At 40.9% G+C, this 22,157-nt stretch overlaps 1 protein-coding gene across 1 annotated transcript in view; it reads left to right on the top strand.

Annotated features, from left to right (window-relative positions):
- The window catches only part of LOC140688506 (trafficking protein particle complex subunit 9-like), a 120,705-nt gene that overhangs the window by 16,037 nt on the left and 82,511 nt on the right, over positions 1-22,157 (top strand). The window contains exon 2 of the mRNA XM_072948078.1: positions 6,931-6,989. Within this exon, the coding sequence (XP_072804179.1) occupies positions 6,949-6,989 (41 nt within the window). The 5' untranslated portion in view covers positions 6,931-6,948. The remainder of the gene's footprint in view (positions 1-6,930; positions 6,990-22,157) is intronic.

Raw genomic sequence — 22,157 nt, 5'->3', positions numbered from 1 at the left:
GTTTTCATGGCTTAAGTATATTTCCTCATTTGTGAAATTTGAGTGATGCCGTTTACCGTGTCTGACTGTGAGAGGTAGACGCCTAGTATACAAAGCATCCAAGAGCTGCTTAGTAAAAATGTGCTTTCACAATGATAGATAGTTTAGAAGGATCAACTGTGAATACTAAAGAGGGTGGCTTGTTTCTGATGCATATTCAATATGGATATATATGAATATGGCTTAAAGTAACAAGGATTAAGGGTTTTGTGTGTGTGTGTGCGTGCAGTATGAAGTTTTAATGAAATCTGTATCATTCTATTGAGACAGGGACTAGTTAAATTGACTTAAGCAGACGACCTTGAAGATTATTTACACAGAATGTGTATTGTTACAACTCAGTATTCATGTTGCCGTGTAACTATACACTCAGACGTTTAAATTCATAGGAATCTGACCAGAAGCATTAAGTTTAGAAAAATCCACATTGATCATTTTCAGGGAATAAGCTTCTCTCTTTTGTGGTTAAAGAAAATTTTGATTTATTTTTCTGCACTCTTAAAAGGTTTTAAAATATCTAAACATTGATTTGATATGTCAGCTTTTTTAATAGAAAATAGCTCATGCTGTTTTAATATGTAAATAAATGTTTTTGAATTTCAATACACTTGTATGATTTTCTGGCTCTTTGAGAAGTATTTTGCAAGATACTTAGAGTACCTACTGTTGGAAAAATACAGACGTGACTTTTATGAATATAGGCCTAGTACAGGTTTGTAGGTTTTTGCTACAGTGCAAGACATGAGGACTAGGAGAGCTTTGCTGCCGATGGCCAGGAGGACAGATCCTAGATCTCAGACTCCCCTTCTGTAAAATGAAGTGGCTGGACTGGATTCTTTCCACTTCAAAGATGAGTTTCCATGAGTCTGTGTGTTTTGTATATATTTAGGAGTATTAGCAATACCAGATTAAATAGTGAATACCCCTCCCTTTCACGAAGCGAAGTGCAGTATGTGCTGCATATGCTTTTAGTTATCTGATTCTTGTTTCTGATCCACAGGCAAGTTTTGTGTTGCATCTTTAGCGGCAACCTGGAAGGTCTTTTTAGCCATAGGTGGCGCTGTTACACCTTCTTACATTCTTAATATTCCTGTTTGTAAAAGAAGGTTTAACCAAACTTATTTTGTTTTGATTCCTTTGCTTAGTGCTTCAGGATAGCACAATGTCCATTATGCCTGACTACCTGGATATATTATTCTGCTTATATCTTAGTTTTATTCTATCATCTCACTGTGAACATTTCAGACTTCCTGTGCAAACAGTGGCAACATCGGACTTTTCTTCCAGTGTTAGAAACCAGTGAGCTGGGATTTTATAAAAGAGCTAGAAGCGGCCTCTGGAACACCTTAAAGCTGAAATGTGTACTGAGTTCCCTAAGTATTGACCCCGCCGCTGTGTGTCAATTGGTGGTAGGAGATTTGGTACATATACGAAGGGGTGTAGTATTTTGACTTGGGTTTGCGTGTACGCGCTGCCACTGAGCCACGTGATCCTGAGTCAGTTCGTTCTGAGTTTTTCCCTCGTCTGTGAGATGGGGACACTCATTTCTGCTTTGTACAATTGTGAGAATTAGAAATTATGTAAAGTGTTTAGCACAGTGGGTATGTCAAGAGGACCCATAAACTTAAATGCTGTTTGGTGTGAAGCCATCATTTGATAGTCTTTGGCAATTACTGAGAAACAGGAAAATAAGAAAAGGTGGTTTTATGATGAAAGATATTTGAGGAGGTTCCATAGTTCCTATACACATAATTTAGCATCAGCAGAGTCAGGACCGTTACACAGTCGCCCTGAACCAATGTTAAGCCACAGAATTTTTTGTTACTTCATATATGTTGGGGCTTAAGGGGACCCAATAATTATACACATATTGTCTCCAGCAGCCAACTGAGAGATGACAAAGACGAACAGGCAGGTGATAAATGTCTCCTTTATTACTGATGAAGCCACATTCTCCCTGAAATTTAGGGCTGTGGAAGATTGGGTATCATGATACTATGTCCCAGAATTATAGACTCACGCATTCCCAGGTAACTCTGGGCCACAGCGAGCCTTCCCTTGAGAGGATCTGACCCATAATGCACAGGACTGTCTTGTCATGGAGCTGAGCATCCCGGGTGCTTCCTAAGGGTGGCCAACACTGGAGGGAAAGGAAAGGTTTCATATGCCCTGCTTGTCTCCCCGGACTCACACCTCAATCTGTTAGTGTGAGGAGGGCTAGCCGTGGGCCAGGAGTCAGGGGTGTGAAGGGAGAAGCAGTCTCCCATGGACCAGAGGAGTGGGGATGAGGCATCCCCTCCCTCAGTTTAAACAGGTGGTGGCTTGGAAAAGAAAGGTGCTCCCCAAGAGTTTATAAGAGGGGAAATAAGGATTTCCTTTGGGACTCAGACTAGCCATGAAACACAGAAGATGATTAGATGGGAGACATATAAATCATTTTCTTATTAAATTGACATTTGTTGGGCACCAAAAATGTGCTACATTCTTTTCTGAGAGTTTTACAGAAATGAATCCTTCAATCTTCACAACAAATGAGCAAGAAAGATTTGATTGTTATCCTAGGTTTACAGTGTGGAAATTGAGACACAGAGAGGGTAAGTACGTTGGCCAAGGTCACAGAGCTAGTAAGTGGCAGAGCTGAGATTTAAACCCTGGCTGTCTGGTTTCCAGGCTCCCAGGGATGGGCTTTGGGTGTTTAGAGGTATCTGCATCCCTGGACCTCTGTACCACTGTGCATCAGTGAGACCAGAAAGGACAGGGAAAGGAGAGTAATACAGGTGCTCATAGTCGTGTCTCAGCCACTGTCCACGGAGTGTGCACCGTGATTGGCGTTAATTGTCTTCTGGGCAGCAGATCTGTTCTTATAACAGAAATTTAGCCCATTGAGTTAATCTAGAAACACTTCCTGCTCTGTTTCTGTCCATGGTTGCCATATGACTGCCTGCCCGTAATTGGGCCATTGAGGAGAAACTGTACTCATGGTTGAACTCTGATATTTCAGTCTGGTTTGTAGTTTCACATCTCCTGTTACATTAATAAATTAAATTTCTGGTTTTCTTGCATCAGTGTGTCATAATTTTGGTTAATGTGAAACCAGTCCATGGGAGCACAGGTGTGCTGACTGTATAACTTCTGAGCACTTTGCGGCATTTCTACCCGTGCAGACATGGCTGGAGGATATCCAACTTCCTCACTGATTTCTCCCAACAGCAGGGTCCTCTCCCACCCGCAGATGTGAGGATGTGAGCTCTCTGAGTAGGCCAGTCAGAGGCCGAGTCCACCAATCAGAAAATGATGAAGTACCTGGAAGTGAGTTTAATAGAAGAAAAGGGCTTCCAGGTAGTCCGATGGGCTGTTCGAGTCCGTTTGGTGAAAAGCTGTCCACTGTCTGTGGTTGAGCTGCTTCTTTGCTGTTTAAAAGTCTGGATTAGATGAAGGGATTTTAAAAAGCAGAAAGGTGTGATTTCAGGTGGTACATCCGCACCGGTGAGAAGTGCTGGATGACCGCCTGTGTGAGGAATAGACAGAGTCTTACAAACTTCATAAAACACCTTTAAAAGCTCTGCCATGTGAGTACACTTCATAAGGGGTCCAGTTCATGACTGGGCGTGCTGAAAGGGCAAATAATTGATGATGGCAGAAAGGACACGGAGGCATCGAAAAGGTCTCAGTCATGTTCTGTGTTTAGAATATGGGGCACAGTGTAATATATTTGAGCTGGTTTTTCACTGAACACTTTTGAGTGTTTTGTGGGACTCCCCAGTCCGCCAAGGTTCCATGCAGCTGGGTGTCCCCTCAGTGCAGCTCCGTCAGCGCTTGCCCTGGGCTGACGTGGTGTCACGGGGAGCAGGACGGTCAGCATCCCTGGCTCCTCCGAGCTCCGTCTCCTCATCCGCAGTGCCGGGTTCCTCATCCGTGTCTACTTAGTAGGGTTGCTGAGAATCACACTTGATGGTTGTCAGGTGTGATTTGTGGTTGTCTCTGTGATTGGCCTATAGTCAATATTTGATAGAAACACTTGTTTTTATTATAATTGTGGCTCCTAGATTGCAGTGGTGTTTGGTCTGCATTAATTTTTTTTATAAATTTATTCTTATTTTTAAATAAGCACTTGTATTTATTTATTTTCATGAAGGTACTGGGGATTGAAGTCAGGAACATGTGCATGCTAAATGTGCTGTACAACGGAGTAATACCCACCCTCCTTGTTTGCACTTAAAAATAAATATTTGAATACACAAAATAGTTTTTAAACACCATCATGGGACCCACTTTCTACGTAGACAATTGAATACATATGTTATTTCAATAAGAATAGATGTCGTAGGGACATACCTTTCTGAATCTGTTTACGTGTTTAAAAACGATCATAGCTAGTGATAAACACGAGTCTTGGATCCACTACTTCTTAGGGTCTACTTTGCCATCATGGGAACTTACATTAAACAGAGAAGGCTAATTGGGTCTCATTGATATTTGGATGATTTAGCAATGTTCATGTCTTTCAACAGCTGACAGTTTTGTATTTTAAACTACCTACAAAGTTATTTTCTAGAAGCTGGAAGTCCTCAGCTTGTGAAGTGCCCAGTAATTCAGTGTGTAAATGTCTGTGTCACTGTGAACGTTTGTGTGTATGATTTCAGGAATGTAGAAATAAGTTCCATATAGCCTTCTGATACCTTTCTCCTCCATTTCAAGGTGTAGGTATATATTTACACAAATAAATTGATACTCTTTTGTCATTTGGTATATTTGTGGGAATAAGAGGTTCTCATACTTGATTCAGAAGGGTTGGGGAGCATGAGGTTAGAAAATGGGAGGAGATAGAGGCAGGGAGGTTCTTTACACTTTGTGCAGGATGAGAAACAGTAGCTTTTCTTTTTTCTACTAAAGCAAACTGGCACTGAATTGTAACATACTAATACTCAGAATTGCTTTTCTGATCAGAGACAAGTGCCTCAGATTTTTCAAGGCAACATGAATGATGAAATGTGTTTTAGCAGTTATCTTTAAAAGTAGTTTTATTTTTCAAGTAAAGGGCTATAGTCTGTTATTCTTTCCAGCTGTATAAGAATTTCTCATTGATCCAGGTACGTGATCAATGTGTTTAGTTTCTTTGGGTTTTTTTTTTTTAAGTGCTTGTTTGATTCTGGTGTGAATGAATGTTTAAAATTTCTGGATTTTGATCTTTAGAACATGTTGATTTATCAGAACTGTTAAAAACCTGATGTTTGGTCCTCGTTTGGTGGGGCAACCTATTGATTTATGTTGTCTGTTAAAGAGGGAAATTCTTCCTCTAGCCTGCAGATAATTAAGTCAATGGTTTGCAGTGTGTCTTAAAAATTATTTGAATGCATTGAGCATGTTTGTCCAGTGAATTTTGAATTGAGTCATAATAATGACTTTGCTTTGATTCTGTGGCTTGTGTCCTCTCCACAAGAATTTCAATTTTCTGTTGCATTTTGTATTCGTGTTCTTAACAGGGGAATAAATTTTGCATTTTTTACACAGGTGGGTTTTCCTATCCCCTCTGAATGCCTTCTGTAAGATACAGCAAAAATCTGTTATTGCACTGCTTAATTATTTCATAAATAATTTTTTGGCTTAATCAGAAACAATGACAAAGAACGATAAGAAAAAATATGAAAACCTTCCTTCCTTTGAAGAATAGAAATGAGGTGGTCAGACTCAAGCATGCTTTGTACCTGACACACTTACTTTCATGTCATTGTGTATCATTATTTGGAGATGGATTTGCTTCAGGTTTATAGATTTTTGTTTTAACATTTGTCTTTAATTCATTCTCTAGGCATCATGATTCCTGTTGCCTTAGTGGAAAGTGTAGATGAAGGGAAACAAATGCTTTGTTTTGTTTTCAGGAGGCCTGAGATGCTGATGAGAAGAGAGTAGAGGGTGGGCTGAGGAAAATAGTGACACTCCCTGAACTCCAGGCTGAAATTGATGAACAAAGAAATCAATTATGTGTATCGGTATTTGACCAATAGAAGTCAGACAGCCCAGACTGTCTAGTTATGCCCAAAGGAAAGTACTGAATTCACCTGCAGAATTAGGTGCTTTACCAAGTAGAAGCAGCTTAGAGCAATCAGAAAAATCAGTCTTATAATGAGATATAAAAAGAATATAATATCTTTTATTTCTGAAACTTTTCTATGTAAAGTTGTGCAGAGCTAAAATTAAGTTTCAAGCGCCAGAAGTTAAGAGTTTAGGTGGTTCTGTGGAATCGTTATTCAGGGAAGAGTCTAGACCCTGCTGGAGTGGCTGAACCTGGCAGGAAAAGACCCAGAGCCAGGATTTGTTATCCTAGGATGTCCTCTAGAATGGTTCCATGTGGGAGCCCATGATTGGGTTAACAAGTTGTGATACACCCCAGCAGCTTGTCAACTTTAAGAAGAAAAAATGTGCTTAGTAAGTGCTTTTAAGCAAGCACCTGTGCATCCTCACTCCTGTCTACTTACCATAACAAGCAGAGACAATGCCTTGCATATTTGAGGTTTTAGATAGCACTCTGCTTATTGTACAGCAATGACCCAGGCCCTCAGCTATAAACGCCGGGCCTGCGTGGTGTTAGATAGTCTATTATTCCCAAAACAGGGACCTGGCTGGTCTGGTGGTCTGCTTTGTAATGAACATGTCTGAAGAATGTATCTTGTTCCCCTCACCCCATGACTTCCCTAAAGGTAAACTAAGCCTTTGTACTCATGGTGGATTCTACAATCTCTGTCTCATCCCTTCTTTCCCCAAGTTCCTGCCTACTATCTCACAACTGTTAATGACTTTTTCCTTTGATTATACACAATAAATATGGGAGCATTTGAGAGACTCGTGGAGTTGGCTCCCTAATCCCTTTTGTTTTCTTTCCTCTTTCCACAGTGTTCAGTAATTCATTCCATGTCGTTAAGACTTCTGCCAGCCAGAACCCACAGTTCCAGGTGAGAAGGATGCAGGCTTTATCTCTCCTACCCGAGGGAGAGAGAGGAGATAATTGTGATATGATCCCCTGTGGTCCCTTCCTGCCCCAGGGCCACTCCAGTTCACCTGCATCCTTCTGGCCTCTGCTCACAGTGCCTCTGTCCCAGGACTGACCACAGCCTTTTATTCCCTTGTCAACATTTCCTGCACCTTTCAGAAGTTGGTCTCTTCTCTGCAATTCAAACCTGGCAGATGTGATGGTGGTCAGTGTGCTGGTGGGCAGTTACTTGGGGACTCCCAGGAGCCATGTTGATTCTCCTGAGTCTCTCATTCGGGGTTACAGAACTGTCGAGCACCAGAGGAAGCCCATTCACCTGAGGTCAACACAGCATTACATCACTTTCATTTTATTTTTGAATTTTCAGTGGAGAAATTATTTGTAGCAAACTGTTCCACATTTTAGGCTGCCTGCTTTCCTCACCACCATTTCCTTGTTGGCTCTGGTGCTTGTTTAAGAACCAGGTTTCTTCTCTGGTCATTTGTAGCAGCTGGGCTTGCCGAATCCTTGATTTGCATTTGAAGCAGAATGCTTCTTCGTGATGTCAAACTGATTTTCCTTGTCATGTCTGAATATTTCGTGTACACTCAGCAACAGTTTCAAGTGAAATGCTCTTGTCCAATTTCGGTTAACTGATATTTGCTGATCTCCTGCTTTTATGCTGAGGGCAGTTTCTTCTTCCTGTAATAAAAGTTAGCAATTTGCATTTACTATGGAAGGTACTAGCCCGAGGTGCTTTTGTTCTTAACAGTTTTAATACAATTCACCCATTAAAATGTACAGCGGATTTTACTCTATGCCCAGAAATGTGCATCCCAGTCAATCTTAGAACATTTTCATCCCCCCAACTGGAAAACCGGTACGCATAAGCTGACATTAGCAACTTCCCCATCCTCCCCCAGCCCCAGGGAGCCACTCTTCTCTCTCTGTGGATTTGCCTGTGCTGAACATTTCATGTAAATCGAGTCACTTCATGTAAATGGAACCGTCTAATGTGACTTACTTCTTTCACACTAAGTAGCGTTTTCAATGTTTGTCCATGTTGTGGCCTGGGTCAGTACTCTATGCTTTGCTATTGCTGAATAATATTCCACTGTATGGCTGGGCCCCTCTGTTTACCCATTCATCACGTGATAAACATTTGGGTTGTTTCTGTTTTTTGGCTCTGAATAGTAATGGCGCCGTCAATATTCCTGTAGTTTTTATGCGGACATTTGTTTTCAGTTCTCTTACGTGTGTGCGCGGACAGCAGAATTGCTGGGTAATTCAGAAACCAAATGTTCAACTCTCTGAGGACGTGCCGGGCTATTTTCCAATGTGGCCACGCTGTGTTACGTCCTCACCAGCAAGGGCTGCGAGCTCCACTTCCTCTGTGTCCTCATTAGTGCTTTTTACTCTTTTTTTTTTATTATAACCTATTGTAGTGAGTGTGAAGCGGTTTCTCCTAGTTGTTTTGACTTGATTTCCTTTAGGGCTAATGTTATTGATCATCGTTTCATTGTACTTATTGGCCATTTGTATATTTTCCTTGAAAAATATCTTTCCAGATCCTTTATTCATTTTTTAATTGAGTTGCCTTTTTATTGTTGAGCTGTGGAATTTTTTTTTTTTGAGATACAAATTCCTTATCAGATAAATGATTTGAAAATATTTTCTCATCAGTGTTGTTTCTTCACTTTCTGGATGGTGTCGTTTGAAGCAAAGTTTTAAATTTTAATGAAATCCAATTTATTTCTGTGTTCATTTTTCCTTGTGCTTTTGGGGTAATATTTAAAATCTGAGGTATTTTATTTAAACTTGTATATATAAAATAACATAATTCCTAGGACCGTTCTAGGAGATGGGTACTGTTGTTGTCCCCAGTCTATGGATCGGAGACTGAGATGCAGAGAATTTGACTGACATATCAGTGTCACAGCTACCCAGTGCTGTGGGAATTCAGACCCTCATGTTTTTCGCTAACATCTAAGCCCTTCACCACCATGCTCCACTCTTTCCAGGAATCGTTAATGAAAACGTCTTTTCTTTTTTGATTTCTTGTTAGTTTTTTTTCTCATTGGGGACCTCATCTCCTCATTGTCCTTACAGAGATCAATGTAGGTTTATTTTAGGTCTCAGGTAGGGAGAAGCATTGCTATCAGTTAACTTCTTTATTACTCACTCTCAAGTGATGATTGTTGCTAGTTGACCTAATGAAGTCATGCTTAAGTCTTTCCTGCTCATGACACTAAAAACAGTCATGACTTACAGAATGCTCAAAGAAGAAAGTACTTTATTGATTTTATTTTGCTACCCAATCAAACCAATCAAATAGAAACCCCGGTGTTGACACAGACAATAAGCCCTCCAGAATAGGGTCACTGTCTTCCTTGTGTTTCATTTGTTGGGTCACAGTGTCTGGATAGTGCCTTGCTGTCCAGCAGGTTTGTGAGGATACGGTGATCGTGAATCATTGTAAGGACAGAATTTTGACAACAGACTGTGTTGTTCATTTCACGAGGGAAAAGTTAATATAGAATTACTGCTCAGATCTGTTTTAAAATTAAGCTTTGAATTTTGAGAATAGTTCAAGAAACCATAGAAAGATTTTTTTCACTAATTTTAGATCTATCTTAGACACAGTATGTTTACATAGCAGAGTAACTTATCAACTAGATTTGACAAGAGGAGTGTAAGATTGATTATTTGTTTTAGTTGAAATATTCCACCTGGGATAAAGTAATCAGTGCCCGTAAATGAACAAATTTGTTTGTATTTCTATGCAACATGGGTGCAGACTTCATATGTTTCTATATAATATATATGACTGTGTGTTTTAATCTTTCTGTCAGTGTTTTAATAGTTCTTCAGCAATTTTGTAACTTTAGAATTCTTCTAAGAAAATCACCCCTGATACTACTGCAGTTTGTACTGTGTATCCTGTCTTATGCATGGAATTCCATTCTCCCGTCAGTGAGGAATTTCCTCTCCTATTGAGTTAGTAGCAGAGTTAAAGGAACTGTGATTTCTAGGCCTTTGCTCTCCATGTGTTTGCAGTTGGCTGTCAATCACGATTTTCCCTTTCCTGAGTTTTCATTGTTAAATTAGAATTTCTGAAAATAACTATTAATATTTTGCATTGGTCTCCCTAGAAACTTGACGTGTTTGTGCTTTTCAGTTTTCAATGTATGAAAAATGTGAATGCACTCTTGTTTTTAAGTAGTCATTTTTCACTACATATTTGTTTATCTCTTTATTGATAAAATTTTTCCCAATGAATGAATCGGTGTGCGTGTTTTAAAGGATAACTTACTTTTTAGTTTTCTTATTGTAACAGTTATATTCATTGTAGAGAATTTAGAAAATAAGGATAAACACAGTAATAACTTCACAATGGCCTCTAATCTCACCTGGAGATACAGTTGTAAGGTTTGAAATTGAGAATGACAAGTCCTCTCAATTTGTCCTTCTTTTTCAAGTACGTTTTGGTTACTGAGACCCTCGAATTCCCATATGAATTGTAGCAGCAGCTAGTCAGTTACTGCAGAGGAGCCTGCTGGGATTGTGATCGAGACCACGTTGAATATACGGATCGCTCTGGGGAGAACTGCCATTCGAAGAGCTCTGTCTTTTGATAGAGAAATGTGCATGGAGTGTCTGTCCTGGTATTTGGGTCTTCTTTAATTTTTTTTTTAACAATGCTTTGAGTTTACAGAGTATTATTTTACTTTTTTTTTCTTTGCCTTTATACTGAGGATAACTGTGCAAGGTACCGGGATCAGAAGTGTATTTTAGCCCCGCAACTTGCTGCCACCATGGACGCTGCACTCTTGCTTTGCCCACTGTACAATCTTGCACAGAATAGGACCTCAGTAACTCTTTCTTGAATGAATGATTATATGATTGTTGGATGGTGCTTGAGAGTCATTGTGATGACTTTTTTCCCCCAGCCTTTCCCCACTTCTTAACTATGTCCTTTCTATTTCTAAACTCCAGCCTGGGTTTCAGCTTGCCTGTGGCATTGATTTTCCCTGTCTGTGGACTCTTCCTTTCACTGGTTCACGATAATGTTACATGTGGGCTGCGGAAACTTGCTAGATATCAAGAAAGAGCAAATCCATTGTATGCTAGTATTTTTAGAGTGTGTTATTGTTTTATCGATTGTAATTAAATCAGGTTGCCCCCTGAGCCCTCCCATGAGCTCTTTTCGCCTTCCTATAGCTGATACTGCTCTAGTTGCTGCATGTGCCCATTCCCCAGCCTTGGTTTTGAAATTGAGTAAGTCACCATCACTGGAGCCCTCTCTTTAAAAGATGAAGAGAACATTGGCTCCTTCTCCCTGGTTGGGGACTTGGATGAGATGAGGTACCAGATAAATAATGGAGCCCCACATCATTCTGACCCCCACTCTTTCCATTCCTATCTCCAGGGGAAAAGAGTACAATTCAACAGCATAAAGATTGATTGTGACCTGATGAGATAGACAAGACAACCGATCATTTATTAAATATCCTTTCATGCTAGAAACAAATGTATTATACACACAAACAGCACACAAAGCACGGTAGTAACGTGGTTTCAAACGTGGGTCCGAGTTCGAGTCCTCCTCAGGAGTGACCAGTCCTGTGAGATGGAGAACTGGTAGGTCGGCTTAGCCTCTCCAGGACTGGTTTTCTGTCCTGCAGAGATGGGGCTCACTAGGCGTCCCCCCCGTAGAGGTTCTGTGGGGTGTAAATGACGCGTGTGGGCAGCCCGAGCACAGCTGCTCGTTCCTCGTAAGTGCAGGATGGCATAGCTTCTGCGGTGATGGCTTTATGACCGCCCCGTGTAGACTCTCAGTGTTCCGAAGGGATGCCTTGTGGTTTGGAGATGGGATTCTCACTTCTGTAATTACCCAAGGATAGTGATATTGGGCCCTGCTGATTTGAATCTATTCTTTAGAAAGTACATATTGTAGATATATTTTTCAATATGCGTGCTTTTTTCTTTTACTATTTAAAGTTCTACCGTCTCATCTCTTGGTGTGACATTTCATGGAATCCAGGTAACAGTCCTAAGCAACCTGCCTCTTCACACTTCTCCGTGGTGGTTTCCTTCCCTGACTAGAATTGGGTTTTGCATAGGAAATTTTATTTTTTCCCCTTTTCTTGGAGTCTCTCTGTCTGTCTGCCCATCTCTCATCTCTCAATCTACCTATTTATCTACCCACTGATTCTTCTGACATGTTCCAAAATGCATTTCAGGCAGCTTACAGAAGAACAGATGTCAAATAAACAGGTGACAAAATGAGGCCAAGTTCAGACAGTGAGGCTAGAAGGCGAGCCTGTTTGAGGTTTGCAAGCTTAAGACACATGAGTCTGCCCTGTGACTTATAAGATCGACAGCAAGAGTGTGCCTGAGGCTCCCAGCAGACACAAAGAAGCAGGGTTTGTGGGAGATGCTCACTGGCTGTGAAATAAATAAGTGGTTTAGGAGAAGCTCAGCCTATCCAGCTACTAAGGCTCAGGAGAATTATTTGAGTGTCTTCCAAAATCAGAGTATTGCATCTTTTATTTTCAGAGTTCTATGTATAGTTGGTTACATTCTATACCTGGAAATTTCTCCAAAACTGCTTCCCACATGAGTCCCATGGCTCGGGAATGGTGTGCTTCCGCTCATTGACGGGTGTTGGCCAGAAACAGAAAACGACAGCCTCAAAGGAGCCTTGGAGTTGTTACTTAAGTTTTGTCAGTGCTATAGATTTCAGAAAATGCTTTCACTGTTTCTCTCCATCTGAGGCGTCAGCGTGCTCTCTTAGCAGCATCAGGAGCTCATGGCCGCGGGATGGTGGGGGCTTACTGCACTGCCATCAAGACAGCTAAGGTAGTCACTACAAGCCTGGTGTTTAAAGTAGTGCATTTCATGTTCTTTATTAGGTGTCAACAGGTAGTTAGTTAACTGAGTTAATTAACATTGAATAAATATGATGCTTTGTTGAAAAGACAGTTATAGGCAGAATATAAGTTGTGAACACTTTAAAAACAGTTTCATTACTGAAATTTCAGTAGGGAAGATTCAGTTTATCTTATTTATGCCTGTCTCTAAAAGTAACAAAGAAACAAGACAGAAAAAGCAGAGGATGATTTCTGTTATTCCTCTCGGCTTGCAGGTGCCCTCACCTCCAGTGGCATCCATGCAGACACCAGCACTGACACTTGGCAGTGCTCAGAACTGCCTCAGCCCTGAAGACACAACTGACAGATAGAAGGGGGCCACGCCCTTGTACAGCAGGTGCTCTCACTTTGTGGGTCCTTATGTAACTGCGCTGTGTTAATCAGGATCATCCATTCTACACTGTGTGACGCTGTTACGGTGTCTCCTAGTTATTTGTTTCTGTAAGTACTCGTATATTTTTTTCAATGTGTGGTACTAGACATTTAAAAATGCTTTTTTCAGATGAAAAATAATGTGTATTTAATATAAAAGTCTGAAAAAAGGGGCAAAAGTGTCTATCCTGGTCCGACTACTCAGAGATAATAATTAACACTTTAACATCTATTTTCTGTTCTTTTCATCAGTGTGTATTACCTCTGTCATAAAAACCAGCGAGCACTCTGTGCCTTTTTACTGTGTGGAGACCTCCATTTTCCATTCGGCTTATTTCACGTTTTTCTACAATATTCTGTCTCCCCTGGCATGATTTTTAATGACCAGTATAGCATTCTGTCTTGTGGAGTCATCGTCCATTTTACTTTGGACTTAAATAAACCTTTAAATTCCAAGTATAGTTAACTGAAATATTGAAAAGAGTACTGTGGTGGTACCGAAAGGCCCCTACACTCCTTCCCATTTTTCCTGAGAGTAAAAACTGCTGACAATGAGGTGTATATATTTCGTGACCTTTATGCCTATGTCATATATATATATACACACACATATATAAAAGTATATGAGAAATCTATGTATATGTGTGTGTATATATGCTTTATTGAAAAATAAGGCCATACTATATGTTTTCTGCAACTCGGTTTATTCACTCAGGTGTATATCATAGACGTCCTCCCACTCCAGACTCACCCGGTCCTTTCAGATAGAGTAGAGGGGTCTCCTGATGTGCAGGTTTGGTCTTTTGTGTAAGGACACCTTTGGTGGGAGAGTACTGTGGACAAGGCCTTGGATCACGCCGCCTTGATTTACCGCATCATTTTCTTGATCGTGGACACTTAAGTTTTCTCCAATTTCCACTGTCAGAAAGGATGTTTGACTGGCCTCCTTCTTGTACAAACATTCCTGTGATCTTGTATGAGTATTCCTTTAGTTAAGGTTTCTGGAAATTTAGTCCCTGGATGTGACAATTACATACATCACAAGCTCCTTTCAAGTGACTCTAGAAATTCCTTCTCCTGTGGAGAATGGAAAGATGTAGAATAACTTATGTAACCAATTCTCTATCGCTGAATATGATTTCACTTCAGCTTTTCTTCCCACCATTGCAAACATTGCTGTGTAAATGCTCTGATGAGTACATCTGTTTGAACTGATTTTTATTCTTAACGAAATGATTCCTAAAATTGGAGTTCATTCTGTGTGTGCACACGTTTTTCAGGGTTTACATATCCATTGACATGTCGTCCTCCAAAAAGATTGCTCACAGTTTGTTCTCTTAAAATAGACACTAGCTAGATTATCTTTTAAAAATATTTGCCAATATGATGAGCAAAAATGCTTTTTCATTGTTTTAGTTTGCACTTGATGACCAGTGAGGTTTTGAGCATTTTTCACTCATTAGCCATCTGACTTTTAAAAAGTGAATGATCCCTTTTGACCTTTGCATACATTTAAGTGAGGGAGCTTCTTGTTGCTTTGTGACAGCTCTTTGTATGTTATGAACATTAACCACTTGTCTTCATCAACATGTATCACAGAGCTTTTTCTTGTCATTTCTTGCCTTTCATTTTGTTCAGTAGGTTTATCTTTGTTGTGGCCCAAAATAATCTTAAGATAGTAAATGTCTACTTTTTGGGTTTTATCCTTGATAATATTTTTAGAAATAATTTCTTATAATGGTATAAATCTCTTCTGTAGGTTTTTTTAATCTCTAAGATGGAGATGATAATAGTACTTGTCATAGTGAGGAGAAGTTGAATTAATATGAGCAAAGTGTTGTATTACCTGTTATTAGTACTTTCTGATATTTACATCACTATCTGTAATTTTTTTGTGGTCATTATGACTGGAATAGAATTTGTTTGTTCCAGGTGATTCTCTGATTGTCCCAAGACAATTATTGAATTCATACTTTGCTCTTTGCTTTGAAATCCCACCTGTACAAAATACTTATGTACACTAGAGTCTCTTTTTGAGCTCATGGTTTATTTCTGTCACTGTTACTTTCTTACTCCAGTGCTATATCTTACATATTGTAAAAATTTATTTAATATCTGACAGTGCAATTTTTTTGATTCATTTTTCCATCCCTAATTTTCTTGGCTAGTATTATGACTTTATTACACCTGAAGAATTCTAAAATACTTTTTTCAAGTTAAAAAAAAACAGATAAGAGATGTCATGGGATTTTTTAGTAAGTTTTGAATTATCTTTAGGAGAACGTACATCTTTACAAAACTGCTTTCCTCCATGCAATATGTTGATGTCTCTACATACACACCTCTTACTTTACCCCGCAGTACAGTTCTGTAATTTCTCCATGTACAACATGGGCATTGGTTTTGAGTTTATTCCAGATTATTGTTGATGTTTTTGTTAATTTTGTATGTGAGAATTTTTTGCTACTATATTTTTTAAATGTTAAAACTGACATCAAGGAAGGCAGATTCAGTTTGTAAATACTCACTTTGTAACTTGTCATTTAAAATTGTAAGTATTAAGTACTTGTTCCAGAATCCTTTCTTTTCTGTTTTTAAAAATTTGTTTCCAAGATTCTCAAAATGGTCATAGCTAAGTAGTATAGGTGGGGAGACAGATGGAGAGAGGTAGTGTGGCACATGTGCAAACTGTGAGCACTTTCATGGCTGCCTTTATGCTGGAAAAGCCGCTGAAGAGCCCAGGTCAGACCAGGGGTGGCTTTGAATGCACTTGAAAGCCAGCTTTCCTGCCTGTATGGTGAAGCCTGGTGGGCGAGGCTGGTAGATAATCAAGGTCGCATGGAGGTTATTGGCTGCACAGAGCGCTGTGTCTGAGAACTGGAGACCATCGCCATGGGAAATGCTTGCTGCCGGGAACAATGCAGTGGAGCTGGGAAGCCTGTGTGTTAAGGATTTTCCAGCTCTGTGAGTGGGAAGATCAGACACTGCATTCAGATCTGAGTTTGAATTCATCCTCTATAGTTTACTGGTCCTCAGACTTTTGTCAAGCTATATACCTTCTTTCATTTCCTGTTTTCTTGTCTCTCAAAATAGGAGAATTACGGCCTGCTGCTTGAGTGTTTGATCAGTGTAAATAATTTGTGTCTATAAGATGCCGCATACAGTCAAAATTTCAGTGAGAAATGGGCTGTCGCCTCTTCTTCTGCAACTCAGTGCTTGACAAGAGATGGGGGAAAGCCAGTCCCTAATTTGTGTGTGATGAAAGCAGGAACAAAATTAACGTCTTGCCTTTCCCTAGCAGTATTTGTACTCCTTTGCTTCATTTACTTCTTTCCTCCTTTCCTTTCCCCTTTCCCATCCTCCAACAAAAGAGCCTGAGACTGTCTCAGAACACTAGTTTCAAATTAACTTAAAGGTTGGCTCATCCTCATGAAATGACAATAACATAAAAAAAATCTGTACACATCCCAGAATACACTGTATTTGATTTACACACACACAAACGCGTGCACACACACACACACAATCAGGCTACCTCCCACTTGCAGAGGGAGAAGGAACACTTTTTCTGAGTTTTCATTCACTGAGCGTGAGAACAAAGTCTCTTACGCAGAATTTCACCAGGCTTCGTGCATGGTGTTTTTAATTGGATTTCTGCTTTATGGCCATAGATGTAGTCTTCTAATAGAAGAGAGAAAGTGGAGACATAGACATTCTGCTGAGATATTGGTGTCATCATATTTGAGTTGGAAAGGACTTAATCATCATGGAGTCATAACTTTTTATGGGTGAGAATCCATGATGGTGTAACTTGAACAAGAACCTGGGTCTTCTGCCATCTTGTCCACTTGGGTGAAGAGGCAACTGGGCAGGGAATGGCAGGGATCCATCTTGCTTGAGTTCCATGGTCTTGCCAGTTTTCATTGCTCAGCTGCCTTTAGTTTATGTCCATGGGGCCTCTCTTGTGAAGGTCACTCTGCCCTGATAGATTGAGTTTCTTATCAGTAAAAAGCTCTGGACACACTCTTATTTCCCAGAGTTTTCTGCTGACCTGCTGACACTTTATATAAATGAGACCTAAGAAACTGCTGAATATAAAATCCATATTGTTATTGTTTGCCCTCGAGTTCCAAAGGAATAGGGTGTTGTCTCAGGCTGTCTAAAGCTAGAAGTGAACAAAGATAGGGTGATAGGCTGTGGTGCTGGACCTCCACAGTTGAAGGGGATTTCCACCTTAGTTTTTAGAATCAGGCAGATGAGTCCAAATCTTGCCTTTACCAGTTATCTTTGTGACTTGTGGGAGAAACTACTTTTCTGTGTCCAATTTTCTTTATCTGTAAATAAGTTCAGTATTTATTGTAAGATTTCTGTTTTAGAATTGAATGAGCTAATTCACTCATTTATATATAAAATAGTGATCGCGTGGTTCGATGCTGGTGCCTTGGTAGTTGATTACTAAGGGACTCGGCAGTGAGAATGGGGGTGTGGGACCCCTGGATAATAGAGCATATATTCCAGGATATGCTTGTAAAAGACTGGATGTGCAGTGGATTTTTAGTAAATATCCACTCCTTTCCTAATCTGCATTGATTGTGTATACATCTTTATACGACTATATGAACAATTTTTTTGCAATTTAAATATCTTTGTAGTATTTACAATATGTAGCTATAAGGAATATGTGAAATAAAATGATTTGACTTTTATTTTCTTTTCAATAAGCAAAACAAAATAAAATAGAAAACAAAAAAATGTTTTGAATGAGTAGAAATAACTTTATTTCCATAGAATCAATTCCCTAAGGGAGGTTTTCTGGTGGCATATAAAATTGATAGGTTTTGACATACTGGAAGTGAGGAAACAGTGGAGACATACTATCTCTAATGCAGTCATTTTGTTACCAATCCCAAACTCGTTCTGCTTGCTGCATGACAGGCCAATAAATCGGGAGATGAGATATTGGAGTAAGGAATAGTGACTGTATTTGAAAAGCTGGCAGATCCACAAGATGGCATACTGATATCCTGAAAACTCTCTTCTCCAAGTCAGAATTCAGTCTCCTTTTATACTAAAAAGTGGTGGGGCTGTGGTTGGTTGTTGCAAACTTCTTGCTGTTTGAATTGTCTGTCTTTGGAATCCTTTGTTCTTGCAGCTGTCCATGTGGGTCAAAACATGGTGCCCTGGTAAAACCTCCAAAAAACACAAAGGCTATTCTCTATTTTACAACTTGCCATCTCTATATAAGTGCAGAAGAGCTAACATCCTTAAAGATCAGAGCCCGGAGAATAGGCTCTCCTGGATATATCAGTCTAAAGGCAGCTTTCTTTTACAAAAGGTGCAGAGCTAGCAAGTCTGAGCCTAGAAAACAGGGCACAAGTTTAAAGCCAAACGAACACATCTAACATGGAGTCAAATTTGTTCTTTTCTATTTCAACTTCTTTTTCCACCTCATAAATAATTTTACTAAGAAACATGAGCAATTTTTTTATTTTTGCTTCTTAATAACGGATAAGTGGGCCAACTACATTTTTGTGAGCAGGGATGCTGTGCGTGCCTTGTGGTCACAGCAAACTCTTATTGGGGGTGGTCGACCCTGCAACATGTCTGATGCCCCTTGAGTGTTGGTGAGGGTCCCCCTAACCAGGGGCTCTCTTCAGGAACCACCATATGGGCATTGACCTCTGGAGACCTCTTTTTCAGGTGAAGGAAATTTTTTCACATACTGTGATGGAAAAATCACTCCAGTTGGGGATAATCGGGGAATAAAGGAAGAGGAAAAGGGTTTGGAGTAGAGTAGAAGAGAAGGACAGAAGATCAGGGAGCCTGGAGCCTTGGCTGCGGGGCCTCGGGAGAGAGAGGAGCAGGGGTGGGGAGGGGCCCGGCTCCGGAACCAGCTCCTGCACCTTTGCCCGCACCCAAGCCACACACTTTTTAATTGGGCCCAGGACTCTCTCCTGTCTGGATGTCACCCTGGGCAGAACCTTGAGAATCGAAGGTAAGGGGTGGGCAGCACTCACCTAGGGGGTCACTGAGGACTTTGGTCTAGTCCACTGTGCCTTTTCTAGTCATGTGCCTTCACCTGTTCTTTATCTCAGGATCTGAGAAGCAGGAGCAAGGAACTCAGGGAGAGATCCAGGAAGACATCTGACTGTGTTAAGAGATGACAGTCACAGCGACACAGGGAGCGAAGACACTTGCAGCAAAGTAAAATAAATTCACAACTATTGCACAGAGCTGCAGGTGTGAGAGAGCCCAAGCCTGTCTCAGAGTGCAGGGGACAAGCAGAAAGGAATGGTAAAATTAACACTGACAATTGAAATTTTGTTAAATAGCCTGCTACTCTTAATTGTATCACTTGAATGTATGTAGGTGTATTTCTATGAGCATTTATAGGTTCACACAACCACACCAGCCCCTCTGGCCCCCATCGGGGATGGGATTTCTCAAGCACAGTGCCCCTCCTGCTTGGGTGGGCCACGCTGCGGGTCCTCGCCTGGGGCCGGACTGCTGCAGGACACTGAGTCCCCGAGGCACGGCCTGGGAGACATGACAGGAACATTTCTGCTCTTGACTGGGGGCCTCCTATTCCCCCTGCAGTGTAAGAATGCCGGTGACTCAGTTAGAAGCATGCATCCAAGCCGTCCTTCTGTGTCATCACCATCTAGAATCGGTGCCTGAATCTTCTGAATTTCTCCAGAATGTGGTTTACAATCACCTTCAACAAGTGAGTGTGTGTCCTCTTACAAGTGGAGGAATTACTGCTGTTTTCCTGGAACTTACTCACCACTAGTCCATCTGATTTTTCTGTGCTAGGATTCAGCATGGCATGCTAAAAATTCCACAGTCAGATCTTGAAACCCTGATGAAGAGGATTATTTATTTTATTTCTTTATATGATAGTATTTTACTTTCAAAATTCAGAGTTTTCGGTTCTTCGTGGAATTTTTTCGGGGGTTGGAGAAACAACTTTGCTCTTACAATCTTTGTGACCTGTTGTTATATGCCTCTCACCTGTCTTCTGTCACTTGTGAGGCGGTACCATTTGTGACCCTGTCCGGGTTGTTCATGTTATAAAAATAAAGTCTGTAAAAGTACAGTCCCTTTTACTCCGAAGACATTCCACAAATGCTCCTTTAACCTGGGTGTGGTTTTAAGAAGACAGAATCATTAGAACATGTCCTTGCAGGTTGCTAGTGCAAAATCCCCAAATCAATCGTCTAGCTCAACATCTAAAATCTTTCTAATTTACCTTGGATTTGTAAGGATAAGTGAAGCAGTTTGCTAAGAACTCAAGACCAGGTTTAGAATACAGGCTGGTGTAGCTCAGCAGGTCCTCCCAAGCTGATGCTCTGCCAGAGGGCGGGGCCGAGGTGAGAGGGCGTGTCCTACCCTCCCTGAGCTGACACTTTCATGGCAAAGACCTTCACCAGGTGAAGAACTTGGTATTTCTTCTAAGAACAGTGAGTCTGAAAAGAGTCTAAAAGCACGGGAGTGACATAATCACATTTGTCTCAAGTAGGGGAGAGTGGCTGTGGGGCCACTTGGGAGACTCATGAGTCCTGGTGGGCAGTGTTGGTGGCTTCCACTTGAGCGGTGGGACAGTCAGTGGGTAAAAGCGAACAGATTGAAGGCATATTTAGAAGGTAAAAAGAAAAGGATGGATGCTGTCTGTGAATGTAGAATGGAGTAAGGCCCAGGTTTCTGTGTGGATTAATGAGGTAAATGATGGTCCTGCTTTGCTGTGAATAGGGAAAGCTGCAGAGGGAGTTCTGAGGGAAAACTGATGAGTTCAGCTGTGGGTAAAGTGAAAGGCTGTTCGATCTGGGAGCTCAGGTGAGAGCCAGTAGTGAGTAGGGGGAGGGGAGAGGGACTTTCAAATCATTATGTCTTGTGTACATACAAATAAGTATGAGTAATGACACACTTAACACCTCTATATTCTGGATTTAAAGCCCAGTTACATTTTGCTATACTGACTGCAGAGGTTCTTAATTATTTTTAATAGAAATAAAATAAATAGAAACAAAATATTTGAGTTAATGAACATCTTAGAGTTTATGTGTGTCCTTGTATGTATTTTGATACCTCATTTGTTTATAACCATAATCTACAAAAAGTTAGCTTGCTTAGCATAAGAGTTAAACTGAGGGCCTTGACAAACACTGTTGGGGATTGAAGCTGATCTTCTTGGGCAAATTATGTAGCCTCTCTGTGCCTTAGTTGCATCTTCTGTGACTGCCCCCGGGCCCCTCATCACAGCTGATTTCCTAGACTAGATGTTGGGAGGGAGGCTGCTGAAGGGAGTAAGAAGTGGCAACTGCTAGGGATACTGAAGAGAGAGACAAAAACTGATTAAAGCCGATAAAGTGGGTACAAATACCCTCAAAAGAAAAAGAATCCCGCAGTGTTTTGAGCCACTCAGCATAAGGGAAACAAAATCACGTGGATCCAAAGCTCTTGAGCATATGAATATTGTGTGTGGGAGGGTGTCATCAGAAAAGTGTTGAGAAAAGGCCTCTTCGTTTCCCTTGACGTTTCCACTAAGGATGGGGAGCAGAAGCGAAAACCTCCTGCTTCACATTTGAAGGTGCTCTTTTGTGCGAAACTGACCAAAGATTGGAAACCAGTTATCAGCTGTGCTGGCAAATGAAGAGGCTTCTGGATTGGGTGGGGCACTTGCTGTGACTTCCAGGTGACCTGCTGGCTGGGGGCGGTGAAGAGTGCAGTAGGTTTGCAGGGTGGCCCGGGCATAATCCCTGGCTCTGAGGCTGCTGGTCTGATTAGCAGACCTGGGCACCTGCAGTCCTAATGTGGCAGCGCGACACCTGCCGTGCTGAGGGGGAGAA

Source organism: Vicugna pacos, chromosome 2 (genome assembly GCF_048564905.1).
Source record: "Vicugna pacos chromosome 2, VicPac4, whole genome shotgun sequence".
In the NCBI taxonomy this organism is placed as follows: domain Eukaryota; kingdom Metazoa; phylum Chordata; class Mammalia; order Artiodactyla; family Camelidae; genus Vicugna; species Vicugna pacos.
The sequence above is the reverse complement of the archived record's forward strand: the minus strand, read 5'-3'. Positions and strand labels throughout refer to the sequence as shown.